Source organism: Scyliorhinus canicula, chromosome 21 (assembly GCF_902713615.1).
Source record: "Scyliorhinus canicula chromosome 21, sScyCan1.1, whole genome shotgun sequence".
NCBI classification, from domain to species: domain Eukaryota; kingdom Metazoa; phylum Chordata; class Chondrichthyes; order Carcharhiniformes; family Scyliorhinidae; genus Scyliorhinus; species Scyliorhinus canicula.
The window spans coordinates 70,619,406-70,637,713 of NC_052166.1; the positions used below are offsets into that span (position 1 = coordinate 70,619,406).

An 18,308-nucleotide genomic window follows, 5' to 3' on the forward strand; every position below is an offset into this window, starting at 1 on the left:
GAGGGAGTGCCGGAGGTTCAGCAGTTTAGCCGTGTGGAGGGAGTGCCGGAGGTTCAGGGGTTTAGCCGTATGGAGGGAGTGCCGGAGGTTCAGGAGTTTAGCCGTGTGGAGGGAGTGCCGGAGGTTCAGGAGTTTAGCCGTGTGGAGGGAGTGCCGGAGGTTCAGCAGTTTAGCCGTGTGGAGGGAGTGCCGGAGGTTCAGCAGTTTAGCCGTGTGGAGGGAGTGCCGGAGGTTCAGGGGTTTAGCCGTATGGAGGGAGTGCCGGAGGTTCAGGAGTTTAGCCGTGTGGAGGAAGTGCCGGAGGTTCAGCAGTTTAGCCGTGTGGAGGGAGTGCCGGAGGTTCAGCAGTTTAGCCGTGTGGAGGGAGTGCCGGAGGTTCAGCAGTTTAGCCGTGTGGAGGGAGTGCCGGAGGTTCAGGAGTTTAGCCGTGTGGAGGGAGGGCCGGAGGTTCAGCAGTTTAGCCGTGTGGAGGGAGTGCCGGAGGTTCAGCAGTTTAGCCGTGTGGAGGGAGTGTCGGAGGTTCAGCAGTTTAGCCGTGTGGAGGGAGTGCCGGGCCGGGTTCAGCAGTTTAGCCGTGTGGAGGGAGTGCCGGAGGTTCAGCAGTTTAGCCGTGTGGAGGGAGTGCCGGGCCGGGTTCAGCAGTTTAGCCGTGTGGAGGGAGGGCCGGAGGTTCAGGAGTTTAGCCGTGTGGAGGGAGTGCCGGAGGTTCAGCAGTTTAGCCGTGTGGAGGGAGTGCCGGAGGTTCAGCAGTTTAGCCGTGTGGAGGGAGTGCCGGAGGTTCAGCAGTTTAGCCGTGTGGAGGGAGTGCCGGAGGTTCAGCAGTTTAGCCGTGTGGAGGGAGTGCCGGAGGTTCAGGAGTTTAGCCGTGTGGAGGGAGGGCCGGAGGTTCAGGAGTTTAGCCGTGTGGAGGGAGGGCCGGAGGTTCAGGAGTTTAGCCGTGTGGAGGGAGTGCCGGAGGTTCAGGAGTTTAGCCGTGTGGAGGGAGTGCCGGAGGTTCAGCAGTTTAGCCGTGTGGAGGGAGTGCCGGAGGTTCAGGAGTTTAGCCGTGTGGAGGGAGTGCCGGAGGTTCAGCAGTTTAGCCGTGTGGAGGGAGTGCCGGAGGTTCAGGAGTTTAGCCGTGTGGAGGGAGTGCCGGACCGGGTTCAGCAGTTTAGCCGTGTGGAGGGAGTGCCGGAGGTTCAGCAGTTTAGCCGTGTGGAGGGAGTGCCGGAGGTTCAGGAGTTTAGCCGTGTGGAGGGAGTGCCGGAGATTCAGCAGTTTAGCCGTGTGGAGGGAGGGCTGGAGGTTCAGGAGTTTAGCGGTGTGGAGGGAGTGCCGGAGGTTCAGGAGTTTAGCCGTGTGGAGGGAGTGCCGGAGGTTCAGGAGTTTAGCCGTGTGGAGGGAGTGCCGGAGGTTCAGCAGTTTAGCCGTGTGGAGGGAGTGCCGGAGATTCAGCAGTTTAGCCGTGTGGAGGGAGGGCCGGAGGTTCAGCAGTTTAGCCGTGTGGAGGGAGTGCCGGAGGTTCAGGAGTTTAGCCGTGTGGAGGGAGTGCCGGAGGTTCAGGAGTTTAGCGGTGTGGAGGGAGTGCCGGAGGTTCAGCAGTTTAGCCGTGTGGTGGAAGTGCCGGAGGTTCAGGAGTTTAGCCGTGTGGAGGGAGTGCCGGAGGTTCAGCAGTTTAGCCGTGTGGAGGGAGTGCCGGAGGTTCAGGAATTTAGCCGTGTGGAGGGAGTGCCGGAGGGTCAGCAGTTTAGCCGTGTGGAGGGAGTGCCGGAGGTTCAGCAGTTTAGCCGTGTGGAGGGAGGGCCGGAGGTTCAGGAGTTTAGCCGTGTGGAGGGAGTGCCGGAGGTTCAGCAGTTTAGCCGTGTGGGGGGAGTGCCGGAGGTTCAGCAGTTTAGCCGTGTGGGGGGAGGGCCGGAGGTTCAGCAGTTTAGCCGTGTGGAGGGAGTGCCGGAGGTTCAGCAGTTTAGCCGTGTGGAGGGAGTGCCGGAGGTTCAGCAGTTTAGCCGTGTGGAGGGAGTGCCGGAGGTTCAGGAGTTTAGCCGTGTGGAGGGAGTGCCGGAGGTTCAGCAGTTTAGCCGTGTGGTGGGAGTGCCGGAGGTTCAGCAGTTTAGCCGTGTGGAGGGAGTGCCGGAGGTTCAGCAGTTTAGCCGTGTGGAGGGAGTGCCGGAGGTTCAGCAGTTTAGCCGTGTGGAGGGAGTGCCGGAGGTTCAGCAGTTTAGCCGTGTGGAGGGAGTGCCGGAGGTTCAGGGTTTGGCCGTGTGGAGGGAGTGCCGGAGGTTCAGCAGTTTAGCCGTGTGGTGGAAGTGCCGGAGGTTCAGGAGTTTAGCCGTGTGGAGGGAGTGCCGGAGGTTCAGCAGTTTAGCCGTGTGGAGGGAGTGCCGGAGGTTCAGGAATTTAGCCGTGTGGAGGGAGTGCCGGAGGGTCAGCAGTTTAGCCGTGTGGAGGGAGTGCCGGAGGTTCAGGAGTTTAGCCGTGTGGAGGGAGGGCCGGAGGTTCAGGAGTTTAGCCGTGTGGAGGGAGGGCCGGAGGTTCAGGAGTTTAGCCGTGTGGAGGGAGGGCCGGAGGTTCAGGAGTTTAGCCGTGTGGAGGGAGGGCCGGAGGTTCAGCAGTTTAGCCGTGTGGAGGGAGTGCCGGAGGTTCAGCAGTTTAGCCGTGTGGAGGGAGGGCCGGAGGTTCAGGAGTTTAGCCGTGTGGAGGGAGGGCCGGAGGGTCAGCAGTTTAGCCGTGTGGAGGGAGGGCCGGAGGGTCAGCAGTTTAGCCGTGTGGAGGGAGTGCTGGAGGTTCAGGAGTTTAGCCGTGTGGAGGGAGTGCCGGAGGTTCAGCAGTTTAGCCGTGTGGAGGGAGTGCCGGAGGTTCAGCAGTTTAGCCGTGTGGAGGGAGTGCCGGAGGGTCAGCAGTTTAGCCGTGTGGAGGGAGTGCCGGAGGTTCAGCAGTTTAGCCGTGTGGAGGGAGGGCCGGAGGTTCAGGGGTTTAGCCGTGTGGAGGGAGTGCCGGAGGTTCAGCAGTTTAGCCGTGTGGAGGGATGGCCGGAGGTTCAGGAGTTTAGCCGTGTGGAGGGAGTGCCGGAGGTTCAGGAGTTTAGCCGTGTGGAGGGAGTGCCGGAGGTTCAGGAGTTTAGCCGTGTGGAGGGAGGGCCGGAGGTTCAGCAGTTTAGCCGTGTGGAGGGAGGGCCGGAGGGTCAGCAGTTTAGCCGTGTGGAGGGAGGGCCGGAGGTTCAGGAGTTTAGCCGTGTGGAGGGAGGGCCGGAGGTTCAGGAGTTTAGCCGTGTGGAGGGAGGGCCGGAGGTTCAGGAGTTTAGCCGTGTGGAGGGAGGGCCGGAGGTTCAGGAGTTTAGCCGTGTGGAGGGAGTGCCGGAGGTTCAGGAGTTTAGCCGTGTGGAGGGAGTGTCGGAGGTTCAGGGGTTTAGCCGTGTGGAGGGAGTGCCGGAGGTTCAGCAGTTTAGCCGTGTGGAGGGAGTGCCGGAGGTTCAGCAGTTTAGCCGTGTGGAGGGAGTGCCGGAGGTTCAGCAGTTTAGCCGTGTGGAGGGATGGCCGGAGGTTCAGGAGTTTAGCCGTGTGGAGGAAGTGCCGGAGGTTCAGGAGTTTAGCCGTGTGGAGGGAGGGCCGGAGGTTCAGCAGTTTAGCCGTGTGGAGGGAGGGCCGGAGGTTCAGGAGTTTAGCCGTGTGGAGGGAGTGCCGGAGGTTCAGCAGTTTAGCCGTGTGGAGGGAGGGCCGGAGGTTCAGGAGTTTAGCCGTGTGGAGGGAGTGCCGGAGGTTCAGGAGTTTAGCCGTGTGGAGGGAGTACCGGAGGTTCAGGGGTTTAGCCGTGTGGAGGGAGGGCCGGACCGGGTTCAGCAGTTTAGCCGTGTGGAGGGAGTGCCGGAGGTTCAGCAGTTTAGCCGTGTGGAGGGAGTGCCGGAGGTTCAGCAGTTTAGCCGTGTGGAGGGAGTGCCGGAGGTTCAGCAGTTTAGCCGTGTGGAGGGAGTGCCGGAGGTTCAGCAGTTTAGCCGTGTGGAGGGAGTGCCGGAGGTTCGGGAGTTTAGCCGTGTGGAGGGAGGGCCGGAGGTTCAGCAGTTTAGCCGTGTGGAGGGAGTGCTGGAGGTTCAGCAGTTTAGCCGTGTGGAGGGAGGGCCGGAGGTTCAGCAGTTTAGCCGTGTGGAGGGAGGGCCGGAGGTTCAGCAGTTTAGCCGTGTGGAGGGAGTGCCGGAGGTTCAGGAGTTTAGCCGTGTGGAGGGAGTGCCGGAGGTTCAGCAGTTTAGCCGTGTGGAGGGAGTGCCGGAGGTTCAGCAGTTTAGCCGTGTGGAGGGAGTGCCGGAGGTTCAGGAGTTTAGCCGTGTGAAGGGAGTGCCGGAGGTTCAGCAGTTTAGCCGTGTGGAGGGAGTGCCGGAGGTTCAGCAGTTTAGCCGTGTGGAGGGAGTGCCGGAGGTTCAGGAGTTTAGCCGTGTGGAGGGAGTGCCGGAGGTTCAGGAGTTTAGCTGTGTGGAGGAAGTGCCGGAGGTTTTCGTCTTGGTCCTGCTGGTCATGGCCGCAGATGGTGACATTGTCTCGCTATGGGAACGTGGCCCGCAGCCCTTACTGATCAACCATTCGGTCCATTTCACTTTGGAAGACCGAGACCCCATTGGTGACGCCGAAGGGGACCGTGAGGAAGTGGCAGAGGCGGCCATCTGCCTCGAAGGCAGTGTATTGGCGAACCTCCGGGCGGATAGGGAGCTGGTGGTACGCGGACTTCAAGTCAACTGTGGAGAAGACTTGATGCTGCGCAATCTGGTTGACCATGTCAGATATACGGGGGAGGGGGTACGCATCGAGCTGCGTGTACCGGTTGATGGTCTGACTGTAATCGATGACCATCCAGTGCTTCTCCTCAGTCTTGATGACCACCACTTGGGCTCTCCAGGGGCTGGTACTGGCCTCAATCATCCTCTCTCACAGGAGTCGCTGGACCTCCGACCTGATCAAGGCCCTGTCCTGGGCAGTGTATCGTCTGCTCCTGGTAGCGACGGGCTTACAGTCCGGGGTGAGATTTGCGAAGAGTGAGGGTGGGGCGACCTTAAAGGTCGCGAGGCTACAGATGGTGAGAGGGGGGCAGGGGTCCACCGAACTTTAAAGTAAGGCTTTGGAGGTGGCACTGGAAGTCGAGCCCCAGTACGAGGGAAGTGCAGAGATCGGAAAGGACATAGAGTTTGAAGTTAGCGTACTCTACGCCTTGTACAGTAAGGGTCGCGACACAGTAGCCCCGGATTTCTACAGAATGTGATCCGGAAGCCAGGGAGATTTTCTAGGTTGTGGGTAAAATTGGGAGGGAGCAGCGTCGTACCGTACCTGGGTGTATGAAGCTGTCTGTGCTCCCGGAGTCGAAAAGACAGGCTGTCACGTGCCCGTTGATCCGGACGGCCATTGTAGACTGGGTGAGGTGGTGAGGCCGGGACTGGTCGAGCGTGATGGAGGCGGGCTTCGGAAGGCGGTTGGTAGGCCGGTTGGGGGTAGCGGCGGCCAGCAGACGGTTGGGTGAGCCGGACTCCCGGGAGGCTGCGGAGTGGTCCCAAGATTGCGGCCCCCATGGGTCACACGTGGCGGGTGGCACTGCATCTGGGAGCGGCCCCGACAGGCAGCACTGCTGGGCCTGGGAGCGGCCCCGACAGGCAGCACTGCTGGGCCTGGGAGCGGCCCCGACAGGCAGCACTGCTGGGCCTGGGCCTGGGAGAGGCCCCGACAGGCAGCACTGCTGGGCCTGGGAGCGGCCCCGACAGGCAGCACTGCTGGGCCTGGGAGCGGCCCCGACAGGCAGCACTGCTGGGCCTGGGAGCGGCCCCGACAGGCAGCACTGCTGGGCCTGGGCCTGGGAGCAGCCCCGACAGGCAGCACTGCTGGGCCTGGGCCTGGGAGCGGCCCCGACAGGCAGCACTGCTCAGCCTGGGAGCGGCCCCAACAGGCAGCACTGCTGGGCCTGGGAGAGGCCCCGACAGGCAGCACTGCTCGGCCTGGGCCTGGGAGCGGCCCCGCTGGGCAGCACTGCTGGGCCTGGGAGAGGCCCCGATAGGCAGCACTGCTCAGCCTGGGAGAGGCCCCGATAGGCAGCACTGCTCGGCCTGGGCCTGGGAGCGGCCCCGCTGGGCAGCACTGCTGGGCCTGGGAGAGGCCCCGATAGGCAGCACTGCTCGGCCTGGGCCTGGGAGCGGCCCCGCTGGGCAGCACTGCTCGGCCTGGGCCTGGGAGAGGCCCCGATAGGCAGCACTGCTCGGCCTGGGCCTGGGAGCGGCCCCGCTGGGCAGCACTGCTCGGCCTGGGCCTGGGAGAGGCCCCGATAGGCAGCACTGCTCGGCCTGGGCCTGGGAGAGGCCCCGATAGGCAGCACTGCTCGGCCTGGGCCTGGGAGAGGCCCCGATAGGCAGCACTGCTCAGCCTGGGAGAGGCCCCGATAGGCAGCACTGCTCGGCCTGGGAGCGGCCCCGACAGGCAGCACTGCTCAGCCTGGGAGCAGCCCCGCCGGGCAGCACTGCTCGGCCTGGGCCTGGGGGCGGCCCCGACAGGCAGCACTGCTGGGCCTGGGCCTGGGAGAGGCCCCGATAGGCAGCACTGCTCAGCCTGGGAGCAGCCCCGACAGGCAGCACTGCTGGGCCTGGGCCTGGGGGCGGCCCCGACAGGCAGCACTGCTCAGCCTGGGCCTGGGCCTGGGGGCGGCCCCGACAGGCAGCACTGCTCGGCCTGGGCCTGGGAGCGGCCCCGACAGGCAGCACTGCTGGGCCTGGGAGCGGCCCCGACAGGCAGCACTGCTGGGCCTGGGCCTGGGAGCGGCCCCGACAGGCAGCACTGCTCGGCCTGGGCCTGGGAGCAGCCCCGACAGGCAGCACTGCTGGGCCTGGGCCTGGGAGCAGCCCCGACAGGCAGCACTGCTGGGCCTGGGCCTGGGAGAGGCCCCGACAGGCAGCACTGCTGGGCCTGGGCCTGGGAGCGGCCCCGACAGGCAGCACTGCTCGGCCTGGGCCTGGGCCTGGGAGCGGCCCCGACAGGCAGCACTGCTGGGCCTGGGCCTGGGAGAGGCCCCGACAGGCAGCACTGCTGGGCCTGGGCCTGGGAGCGGCCCCGACAGGCAGCACTGCTCGGCCTGGGAGCGGCCCCGACAGGCAGCACTGCTGGGCCTGGGCCTGGGGCGGCCCCTACAGGCAGCACTGCTGGGCCTGGGAGCGGCCCCGACAGGCAGCACTGCTGGGCCTGGGAGCGGCCCCGACAGGCAGCACTGCTGGGCCTGGGCCTGGGGGCGGCCCCGACAGGCAGCACTGCTCGGCCTGGGCCTGGGAGAGGCCCCGACAGGCAGCACTGCTGGGCCTGGGAGCGGCCCCGACAGGCAGCACTGCTCGGCCTGGGAGCGGCCCCGCTGGGCAGCACTGCTCGGCCTGGGCCTGGGAGCGGCCCCGACAGGCAGCATTGCTCAGCCTGGGAGCGGCCCCGACAGGCAGCACTGCTCGGCCTGGGCCTGGGAGCGGCCCCGACAGGCAGCACTGCTCGGCCTGGGCCTGGGAGCGGCCCCGACAGGCAGCACTGCTCGGCCTGGGCCTGGGCCTGGGAGCGGCCCCGACAGGCAGCACTGCTCGGCCTGGGGCTGGGCCTGGGGGCGGCCCCGACAGGCAGCACTGCTGGGCCTGGGCCTGGGAGCGGCCCCGCCGGGCAGCACTGCTGGGCCTGGGAGCGGCCCCGACAGGCAGCACTGCTCGGCCTGGGCCTGGGCCTGGGAGAGGCCCCGACAGGCAGCACTGCTCGGCCTGGGCCTGGGAGCAGCCCCGACAGGCAGCACTGCTCGGCCTGGGCCTGGGCCTGGGAGCGGCCCCGACAGGCAGCACTGCTCGGCCTGGGGCTGGGCCTGGGAGCGGCCCCGCCGGGCAGCACTGCTGGGCCTGGGAGCGGCCCCGAGAGGCAGCACTGCTGGGCCTGGGCCTGGGAGCGGCCCCGACAGGCAGCACTGCTCGGCCTGGGAGCGGCCCCGACAGGCAGCACTGCTGGGCCTGGGCCTGGGAGCGGCCCCGACAGGCAGCACTGCTCGGCCTGGGCCTGGGAGCGGCCCCGACAGGCAGCACTGCTCGGCCTGGGCCTGGGAGCGGCCCCGACAGGCAGCACTGCTCGGCCTGGGGCTGGGAGCGGCCCCGACAGGCAGCACTGCTGGGCCTGGGAGCGGCCCCGACAGGCAGCACTGCTGGGCCTGGGCCTGGGAGAGGCCCCGCCGGGCAGCACTGCTGGGCCTGGGCCTGGGAGCGGCCCCGCCGGGCAGCACTGCTCAGCCTGGGAGCAGCCCCGACAGGCAGCACTGCTCGGCCTGGGCCTGGGAGCGGCCCCGACAGGCAGCACTGCTGGGCCTGGGCCTGGGAGCGGCCCCGACAGGCAGCACTGCTGGGCCTGGGCCTGGGCCTGGGAGCGGCCCCGACAGGCAGCACTGCTGGGCCTGGGCCTGGGAGCGGCCCCGACAGGCAGCACTGCTGGGCCTGGGCCTGGGCCTGGGAGAGGCCCCGACAGGCAGCACTGCTGGGCCTGGGAGCGGCCCCGCTGGGTAGCACTGCTGGGCCTGGGCCTGGGAGCGGCCCCGACAGGCAGCACTGCTCGGCCTGGGAGCGGCCCCGACAGGCAGCACTGCTGGGCCTGGGCCTGGGAGCGGCCCCGACAGGCAGCACTGCTGGGCCTGGGCCTGGGAGAGGCCCCGACAGGCAGCACTGCTGGGCCTGGGAGAGGCCCCGACAGGCAGCACTGCTGGGCCTGGGCCTGGGAGCAGCCCCGACAGGCAGCACTGCTGGGCCTGGGCCTGGGAGCAGCCCCGACAGGCAGCACTGCTGGGCCTGGGCCTGGGAGCGGCCCCGACAGGCAGCACTGCTCGGCCTGGGGATGGGACCAGCCCCGACAGGCAGCACTGCTCGGCCTGGGCCTGGGAGCGGCCCCGACAGGCAGCACTGCTCGGCCTCGGCCTGGGACCAGCCCCGACAGGCAGCACTGCTAGGCCTGGGAGCGGCCCCGACAGGCAGCATTGCTGGGCCTGGGCCTGGGAGAGGCCCCGACAGGCAGCACTGCTGGGCCTGGGCCTGGGAGCAGCCCCGACAGGCAGCACTGCTGGGCCTGGGCCTGGGAGCGGCCCCGACAGGCAGCACTGCTCGGCCTGGGCCTGGGACCAGCCCCGACAGGCAGCACTGCTAGGCCTGGGAGCGGCCCCGACAGGCAGCATTGCTGGGCCTGGGCCTGGGAGAGGCCCCGACAGGCAGCACTGCTGGGCCTGGGCCTGGGAGCGGCCCCGCCGGGCAGCACTGCTGGGCCTGGGCCTGGGAGCGGCCCCGACTGGCAGCACTGCTCGGCCTGGGAGCGGCCCCGACAGGCAGCACTGCTGGGCCTGGGCCTGGGGGCGGCCCCGCTGGGCAGCACTGCTGGGCCTGGGCCTGGGAGCGGCCCCGACAGGCAGCACTGCTGGGCCTGGGCCTGGGAGCAGCCCCGACAGGCAGCACTGCTGGGCCTGGGCCTGGGAGCGGCCCCGACAGGCAGCACTGCTCGGCCTGGGAGCAGCACCGACAGGCAGCACTGCTGGGCCTGGGCCTGGGAGAGGCCCCGACAGGCAGCACTGCTGGGCCTGGGCCTGGGAGCAGCCCCGACAGGCAGCACTGCTGGGCCTGGGGGCGGCCCCGACAGGCAGCACTGCTGGGCCTGGGCCTGGGAGCAGCCCCGACAGGCAGCACTGCTCGGCCTGGGCCTGGGAGCGGCCCCGACAGGCAGCACTGCTGGGCCTGGGCCTGGGAGCAGCCCCGACAGGCAGCACTGCTCGGCCTGGGCCTGGGAGCAGCCCCGACAGGCAGCACTGCTCGGCCTGGGGGCGGCCCCGACAGGCAGCACTGCTGGGCCTGGGAGCGGCCCCGAGAGGCAGCACTGCTGGGCCTGGGCCTGGGAGCGGCCCCGACAGGCAGCACTGCTGGGCCTGGGCCTGGGAGCGGCCCCGACAGGCAGCACTGCTGGGCCTAGTAGCTTTAGGAGGAGATCGGCCCTGGCAGGCTTTTGCAAAGTGGCCCTTCCTCCCACACCCGTTGCAAGTTGCGTTCTGTGCAGGGCAGCGTTGTCTGGGGTGATTACCCTGGCCGCAGAATTTGCACCTCGGGCCTCCGGCGTTGGTGGGATGCTGCGCGGCACAGGCTTGCGTCACACTCGGGTCGGATGGTGGCTGCGCCCACGAGGTCCACGAGTGTGCTGCGCGGTCGGAGTACTGGGAGGCCACCTCCAGTGAGTTGGGGAGTTTCACTGTCTCTGGAAGGCCGAATGTACCCCCTTCTAGTAATCACTGGCAGAGGGCAGCAGAGCAGAGCTTCTGATTGGCTGTTCCGGGGAGATTTGCATACGTGCAGTGCGGTCAGCGTAAGTTGAAGGTGGTTTGTGAAGGGGCTGTTCTCGAGTGACAGCTTTACCCGAAACACTACTTACGTAGTGTCTCCCACCCATCCTCCTCCTCTAACCAAAAAAAAGTTCTGTCCGTTGGATTGCTAAACTAACAAGTTTTTTTTTAGTTTTCAGTAGTTGGGAAGTTAGTTCGGTGGGAATGGAGGCTAGGGCAGTTGAATGTTCCTCCTGCAGAATGTGGAAGGAAAGGGTCACCTCGAGTGTCCCTGCTGACTACATCTGCGGGAAGTGCACCCAACTCCAGCTCCTCGAGAACCGCATTAGGGACCTGGAGCTGGAGCTGGATGAACTTCGGATCATTCGGGAGGCGGAGGGGGTTATTGAGAGGAGTTATTGGGAGGTCGTCACACCTCAGGTAAAAGAAGAAGGTAGATGGGTAACCGTCAGGGGAGGGAGAGGGAACCGGCAGGCAGTGCAGGGATCCCCTGTGGTCGTTCCCCTCTATAACAAGTATACCGTTTTGGATACTGTTGCGGGGGACGACTTACCAGGGGTAAGCAATGGGGCACAGGTCTCTGGCACAGAGTCTGTCCCTGTTGCTCAGAAGGGAAGGGAGAAGAGGAACAGAGCACTTGTCATTGGGGACTCCATAGTTAGAGGAACAGACAGGAGGTTCTGTGGGAACGAAAGAGACGCATGGTTGGTGTGTTGCCTCCCAGGTGCCAGGGTTCGTGATGTCTCTGATCGTGTTTCTGGGATCCTTAAGGGGGAGGGGGAGCAGCCCCAAGTAGTGGTCCACATAGGTACCAACGACATAGGTAGGAAGAGAGATGGGGATTTGAGACAGAAATTCAGGGAGCTAGGGTGGAAGCTGAGAGCTAGAACAAACAGAGTTATTATCTCTGGGTTGTTACCCGTGCCACGTGCTAGTGAAATGAGAAATAAGGAGAGAGAGGAGTTGAACACGTGGCTACAGGGATGGTGCAGGAGGGAGGGTTTTGGTTTCCTAGATAATTGGGGATCATTCTGGGGTAGATGGGACCTCTACAAACAGGATGGTCTTCACCTGAACCAGAGGGGTACCAATATCCTGGGGGGGAGATTTGCTAGTGCTCTTCGGGGGGGTTTAAACTAATTCAGCAGGGGGATGGGAACCTAAATTGTAGTCCCAGTGTACTGGATGTTGAGAGTAGTGAGGTCAGGGATAGGGTTAAAAGTTCGAAAGAGGGCACCGGCAAGCAGGATGCTGGTTTGAAATGTGTCTACTTCAACGCCAGGAGCATCCGGAATAAGGTGGGTGAGCTTGCAGCATGGGTTGGTACCTGGGATCTCGATGTTGTGGCGATTTCGGAGACATGGGTAGAGCAGGGACAGGAATGGTTGTTGCAGGTTCCAGGATTTAGATGTTTCTGTAAGAACAGAGAAGATGGTAAAAGAGGGGGGGTGGGGGGGGGGTGTGGCATTGTTAATCAAGGAAAGTATTACGGCGGTAGAAAGGACGTTTGAGGACTCGTCTACTGAGGTAGTATGGGCCAAGGTTAGGAACAGGAGAGGAGAGGTTACCCTGTTGGGAGTTGTCTATAGACCTCCGAATAGTTCCAGAGATGTGGAGGAAAGGATTGCAAAGATGATTCTCGACAGGAGCGAGAGTAACAGGGTAGTTGTTATGGGGGACTTTAACTTTCCAAATATTGACTGGAAATACTATAGTTTGAGTACTATAGATGGGTCAGTTTTTGTGCAGTGTGTGCAGGAGGGTTTTCTGACACAGTATGTAGACAGGCCAACAAGGGGCGAGGCCACATTGGATTTGGTACTGGGTAATGAACCCGGCCAGGTGTTAGATTTAGATGTAGGTGAGCACTTTGGTGATAGTGATCACAACTCGGTTATGTTTACTTTAGCTATGGGCAGGGATAGGTATATACTGCAAGGCAAGAATTATAGCTGGGGGAAAGGCAATTATGATGCTATTCGGCAAGATTTAGGATGTATAGGATGGGGAAGGAAACTGCAGGGGATGGGCACAATCGAAATGTGGAGCTTTTTCAAGGAACAGCTACTGCGTGTCCTTGATAAGTATGTACCTGTCAGGCAGGGAGGAAGTTGTCGAGCAAGGGAACCGTGGTTTACTAAGGAAGTTGAAGCACTTGTCAAGAGGAAGAAGAAGGCTTATGTTACGATGAGACATGAAGGCTCAGTTAGGGCACTTGAGAGTTACAAGTTAGCCAGGAAGGACCTAAAGGGAGAGTTAAGAAGAGCGAGGAGAGGACACGAAAAGTCATTGGCGGATAGGATCAAGGAAACCCCTATGGCTTTCTATAGGTATATCAGGAACAAAAGAATGACTAGAATAAGATTAGGGCCAATCAAGGATAGTAGTGGAAAGTTGTGTGTGGAATCAGAGGAGATGGGGAAGCGTTAAATGGATATTTTTCGTCAGTGTTTACACTGGAGAAAGACAATGTTGTCGAGGAGAATACTCAGGTTCAGTCAACCAGGCTAGATGGAATTGAGGTTCACGAGGAGGTGTTAGCAATTTTGGAAAGTGTAAAAATAGATAAGTCCCCTGGGCCAAATGGGATTTACCCTAGGATTCTCTGGGACACCAGGGAGGAGATTGCAGAGCCTTTGTCCTTGATCTTTATGTCGTCTTTGTCGACAGGAATAGTGCCGGAAGACTGGAGGATAGCAAATGTTGTCCCCTTGTTTAAGAAGGTGAGTAGAGACAACCCTGGTAATTATAGACCTGTGAGCCCAACATGGGTAAAATGTTGGAAAAGGTTATAAGAGATAGGGTTTATAATCATCTTGAAAAGAACAAATTGATTAGCGATACTCAACACGGTTTTGTGAAGGGTAGGTCATGCCTCACAAACCTTATTGAGTTTTTTGAGAAGGTGACCAAACAGGTGGATGAGGGTAAAGCGGTTGGTGTGGTGTATATGGATTTCAGTAAGGCATTTGATAAGGTTCCCCACGGTAGGCTATTGCAGAAAATAAGGAAGTAGGGGCAGCACGGTAGCATGGTGGTTAGCATAAATGCTTCACAGCTCCAGGGTCCCAGGTTCGGTTCCCGGCTGGGTCACTGTCTGGGCGTAGTCTGCATGTCCTCCCCGTGTGTGCGTGGGTTTCCTCCGGGTGCTCCGGTTTCCTCCCACAGTCCAAAGATGTGCGGGTTAGGTGGATTGGCCATGCTAAATTGCCCATAGTGTTCTAAAAAGTAAGGTTGGGGGGGGTTGTTGGGTTAAGGGTATAGGGTGGATACGTGGGTTTGAGTAGGGTGATCATTGTTCGGCACAACAACGAGGGCCGAAGGGCCTGTTCTGTGCTGTACTGTTCTATGTTCTATGGGATTGAAGGTGATTTAGCGGTTTGGATCAGTAATTGGCTAGCTGAAAGAAGACAGAGGGTTGTGGTTGATGGCAAATGTTCATCCTGGAGTTCAATTACTAGTGGTGTACCGCAAGGATCTGTTTTGGGGCCACTGCTGTTTGTCATTTTTATAAATAACCTGGAAGAGGGTGTAGAAGGATGGGTTAGTAAATTTGCAGATGACAAGAAGGTCGGTGGAGTTGTGGATAGTGCTGAAGGATGTTATAGGATACAGAGGGACATAGATAAGCTGCAGAGCTGGGCTGAGAGGTGGCAGATGGAGTTTAATGCGGAAAAGCGTGAGGTGGTTCACTTTGGAAGGAGTAACAGGAATGCAGAGTACTGGGCTAATGGCAAGATTCTTGGTAGTGTAGATGAACAGAGAGATCTCGGCATCCAGGTACATAAATCCCTGAAAGTTGCCACCCAGGTTAATAGGGCTGTTAAGAGGGCATATGGTGTGCTAGCATTTATCAGTAGGGGGATTGAGTTTTGGAGCCACGAGGTCATGCTGGTGTGGCCGCTCCTGGAGTACTGCGTGCAGTTCTGGTCACCACACTATAGGAAGGATGTGGAAGCTTTGGAAAGGGTTCAGAGGAGATTTACTAGGATGTTGCCTGGTATGGAGGGAAGGTCTTACGAGGAAAGGCTCAGGGACTTGAGGTTGTTTTCGTTAGAGAGGAGAAGGCTGAGAGGTGACTTAATAGAGACATATAAGATAGTCAGAGGGTTAGATAGGGTGGACAGTGAGAGTCTCTTTCCTCGGATGGTGATGACCAACACGAGGGGATATAGCTTTAAATTGAGGGGTGATAGATATAGGACAGATGTCAGAGGCAGTTTCTTTACTCAGAGAGTAGTAGGGGTGTGGAACACCCTGCCTGCAACAGTAGTAGACTCGCCAACTTTAAGGGCATTTAAGTGGTCACTGGATAGACATATGGATGAAAATGGAATAGTGTAGGTCAGATAGGCTTCAGATGGTTTCACAGGTCGGCGCAACTTCGAGGGCCGAAGGGCCCGTACTGCGCTGTAATGTTCTATGTTCTATATAGTTTGATTTCATGTCTGCGGCATAAGCGTTCCTGATCAGCAGCTCTGCGTGCTGGGTTGCCGATATCGCCCAGCAATCACAGTTCCAGCAGAGTACACGCAAAGCATGCAGGAGTTCTGCAAGTGATTCCCCAGGGCGCTGTCGTCTCATGGCAAGGGGGTGCCTAGCATACACCTCGTTAACGGACTTCACATATTGTCCCTTCAGCAGCATTATTGCCTCCGCGTACGAGGGGGCGTCCCTGATGAGAAGAAAGATTTGTGGGCTCACCCGTGCCTGGAAGATCTGCTTCTTCTGGAGGTCTGTGAAGTCTTTGGTGAAGGATCCGAGGTACGCTTCGAAGCAGCTTAGCCAGTGCTTGAATGTTTCCGTGGCATCAGCTGCCTGTGGGTCCAGCTCCTGGCGATCAGGCTTGAGTGATGAGTTCATCTTAGAAGTTTAGTGTATTAAATTGATATGCCATCAATAAACACACGACGAGTGATGAACGTAACTGAGGCTTTAATACACTAAACAGCAAGCCTCCTGACCCCTGGTCCTGAACTGGGTTGGAGGCGGAGACTTGCCACCTTTATACATGAGCCCAATGGGAGGAGCCACAGGCGGAGCCAGCCAGGACAAGCCCAGGCATGTAACACACAATACAATGCAATACAGTGGTTTACCACATGTCTCTCTTCTAACCTCTGTTTCCAGTCCTCTGTCCCCTGTCTCTGAACCTCGGCCTCTGCATCAGAGCCTACAGAGCATCTTTAATGGCTGGAGCCTCAGAAAGATGTCAAAATGAATCTTCCACTTTCCATTTCTGGTTGAAAATGATTGTGAACGCTCCAGCTGCCCCACAATCACTAAGTGCGGAGTGCTGGCAGCCGCCTCCTCCAATTTGTTCAATTCCAACCACATTGGGTGTAGGAAGGCTGCCGAGCTTTGAATTGATCTGGTAGTCTTGAGATTAATTAACTTTGACCGTACATACTACCTCTGCTGTTTACCATTCCTGTCTTGTGCCTTCACTGGGCTAGTATTGAAGGGGTTGTTAATGGAGGGATTTGCACAAAAGCGTTTGTGTTGGGGGGGGGGGGGGGGGGATTGACAGAATAGTGGCTTGAAACTGGATTTAGTGCTGAAGTTGCTTTGGTGAGGATAATGATTGCATTTGAACACCAAACAACTGTGAGCAGCTGTTGTCAGAGGCAGTTGCCGTTGGAACTTTATTCCAGTATTGCCGCAACAAAATATTAATTGTGATTCCAGTTTATGCAAGTAACAATCTTTTTACTGAAAGTTGCTTTGGAGCTAGTACATCTTTGCATAAATAAAATCACAAATAAACTTGTAACAATTCAGTGGTGATTTAACCCAAACACCCTTTTACCCTGGTTGGAAAGTCTTAGATTTGTACATTTAATCCAACTTTTTCTACATAAAATACTTCTCTCTTGTAACAGGTGACGACAGACTTTGAGATCAGAACTTGGGTTTCCTCTGTTTCTTTACAAAAAGCGCAGTTGGAGTTGCACAGAGTAATTGGGGAAGGCCGTAAATTCCCTTGAGCCTAATCCCAGTTTTGTGCCGAGCAGCTTTTTTCCAGGGGGCTGTGATAGCATCTTGCATCCTGACTTTCTTGCCATGATGTAGCAAGTGGATGAACTGCTGATATTTGGGTAAGGGTTAGGGAAATCCCCTAGTCACCGCACTCCGGTGACTGTTCGGGTGCACAGAGGGTGAATTCAGAATGTCCAATTCACCTAACCTGCACATCTTTTGGGACTTGTGGGAGGAAACCGGAGCACCCAGAGGAAACCCACGCAGACATAGAACATAGAACATAGAACAGTACAGCACAGAACAGGCCCTTCGGCCCTCGATGTTGTGCCGAGCAATGATCACCCTACTCAAACCCACGTATCCACCCTATACCCGTAACCCAACAACCCCCCCCCCTTAACCTTACTTTTTAGGACACTACGGGCAATTTAGCATGGCCAATCCACCTAACCCGCACATCTTTGGACTGTGGGAGGAAACCGGAGCACCCGGAGGAAACCCACGCACACATGGGGAGAACGTGCAGACTCCGCACAGACAGTGACCCAAGCTGGGAATCGAACTCGGGTCCATGGCGTGGTGAAGCAACAGTGCTAACCACTATGCTACTGTGCCACCCATTAAAGGCGCCTGGATAGATTACAGGGGTACAAGTAAATTGCAGGGGTTTGAGTAAATTGCAGGGGTTTGAGTAAATTGCAGGGGTTTGGGTAAATTGCAGGGGTTTGGGTAAATTGCAGGGGTTTGGGTAAATTGCAGGGGTTTGGGTAAATTGCAGGGGTTTGGGTAAATTGCAGGGGTTTGGGTAAATTGCAGGGGTTTGGGTAAATTACAGGGCGGGCTGGATGGATTGGATTGTTCTACCGAAGAACTATCACAGACATGATCGGCCAAATGGCCTCCTTTGCTGCATCATTCTGATATTCTTAAAATCTGTGACATTAGGAGCCAAATTATCACAAGGAGCAGCAGTTGCTCGACTGGATTTGAAACGACAGCAAATGTTTTGATGTTTACTATAAATGAGCCCCTCATTCTCTGCTCCATTTCCCAATTGGCCTAGAGAAACTGCAGCTGTTGGTCTCTGCTGACGTGTTGGAACGGCTGCATGTTGGACTTTTAAACTTTAAATCCCTCTGTCAGCAGCTGTTTTACAACATTCAACATCCAACAGGATACGGTATGTTTCAACCCATTTCAGCTCCAGATCTGAGTCCATTTCCTGATCTATACTTGTTTTTAACTCTTGTTTCTTCTGGGATGTTTAGATGGGAGCTGCGATTGCCAAACTTCTCCTGCCAACATTCAGCAGCCTGATATTCCTCCCTACCATCACCATCGCAGCCAAGCGGAGATTCCACATGGAAGCTATGGTCTACTTCTTCACAATGTTTTTCATAACGGTGAGGATATTTTTAACAACCTTTAGTTACCAGTCAAGTTGTGAGTTAATAAAGTGCTGGAGACCAGTTATCATCATACGCTGTGTGGCATCGATATCCCACTCCTACCCTCTGGCACCAAATCAAAGAGTGATGGTGAGACAATCAAATCGTCTCTACAATCACTGCTTCTTCCGAAAATCTCATTTCATTTTGTGAAAATCACCCGTTCTCCCCTGAGAGTTTTAGCTAGTTCAGTTCATCCCATTTATTCAACACGTGCAATCTGTTAAAACTTTGTTTCTTTCTCTTCCAGTTTTTTCACGCTTGTGAAGGACCTGGTCTGACGGTTTTATGTATCATGCGCTACGACATTCTGCAGTATTTCAGTGTTTATGGCACTGCTCTCTCCATGTGGGTCACTCTAATAGGTAAAAAATGGTTTAATCTGCACAGCTTTTTCTTACAGGAGCTCAAACAATGAAATTAAGCCCCCTGTCCTGGTATTGCTGCAAAATCTCCAGCAGAATCACAGAATTCACCACATAACTGTTTCCACTGGATAGTCAGTACTGAGATGAGTTTGATTCCACCATTCCCTGATCAATGGTGAACAAACATTGAAAAAAAGGAATC

At 58.7% G+C, this 18,308-nt stretch overlaps 1 protein-coding gene across 2 annotated transcripts in view; it reads left to right on the plus strand.

Moving 5' to 3' along the window:
- Positions 1-18,308, plus strand: part of mymk (myomaker, myoblast fusion factor) — a 130,273-nt gene that overhangs the window by 76,232 nt on the left and 35,733 nt on the right. Inside the window, exons 1-3 of one of the 2 annotated variants that reach the window (XM_038781868.1) lie at positions 17,378-17,470; positions 17,559-17,693; positions 17,989-18,103. In XM_038781868.1, the coding sequence (XP_038637796.1) occupies positions 17,559-17,693; positions 17,989-18,103 (250 nt within the window). In that variant the 5' untranslated portion in view covers positions 17,378-17,470. Of the gene's footprint in view, positions 1-17,377; positions 17,471-17,558; positions 17,694-17,988; positions 18,104-18,308 lie in introns of those variants that run through there. The other variant, XM_038781870.1, reaches the window with a different exon arrangement.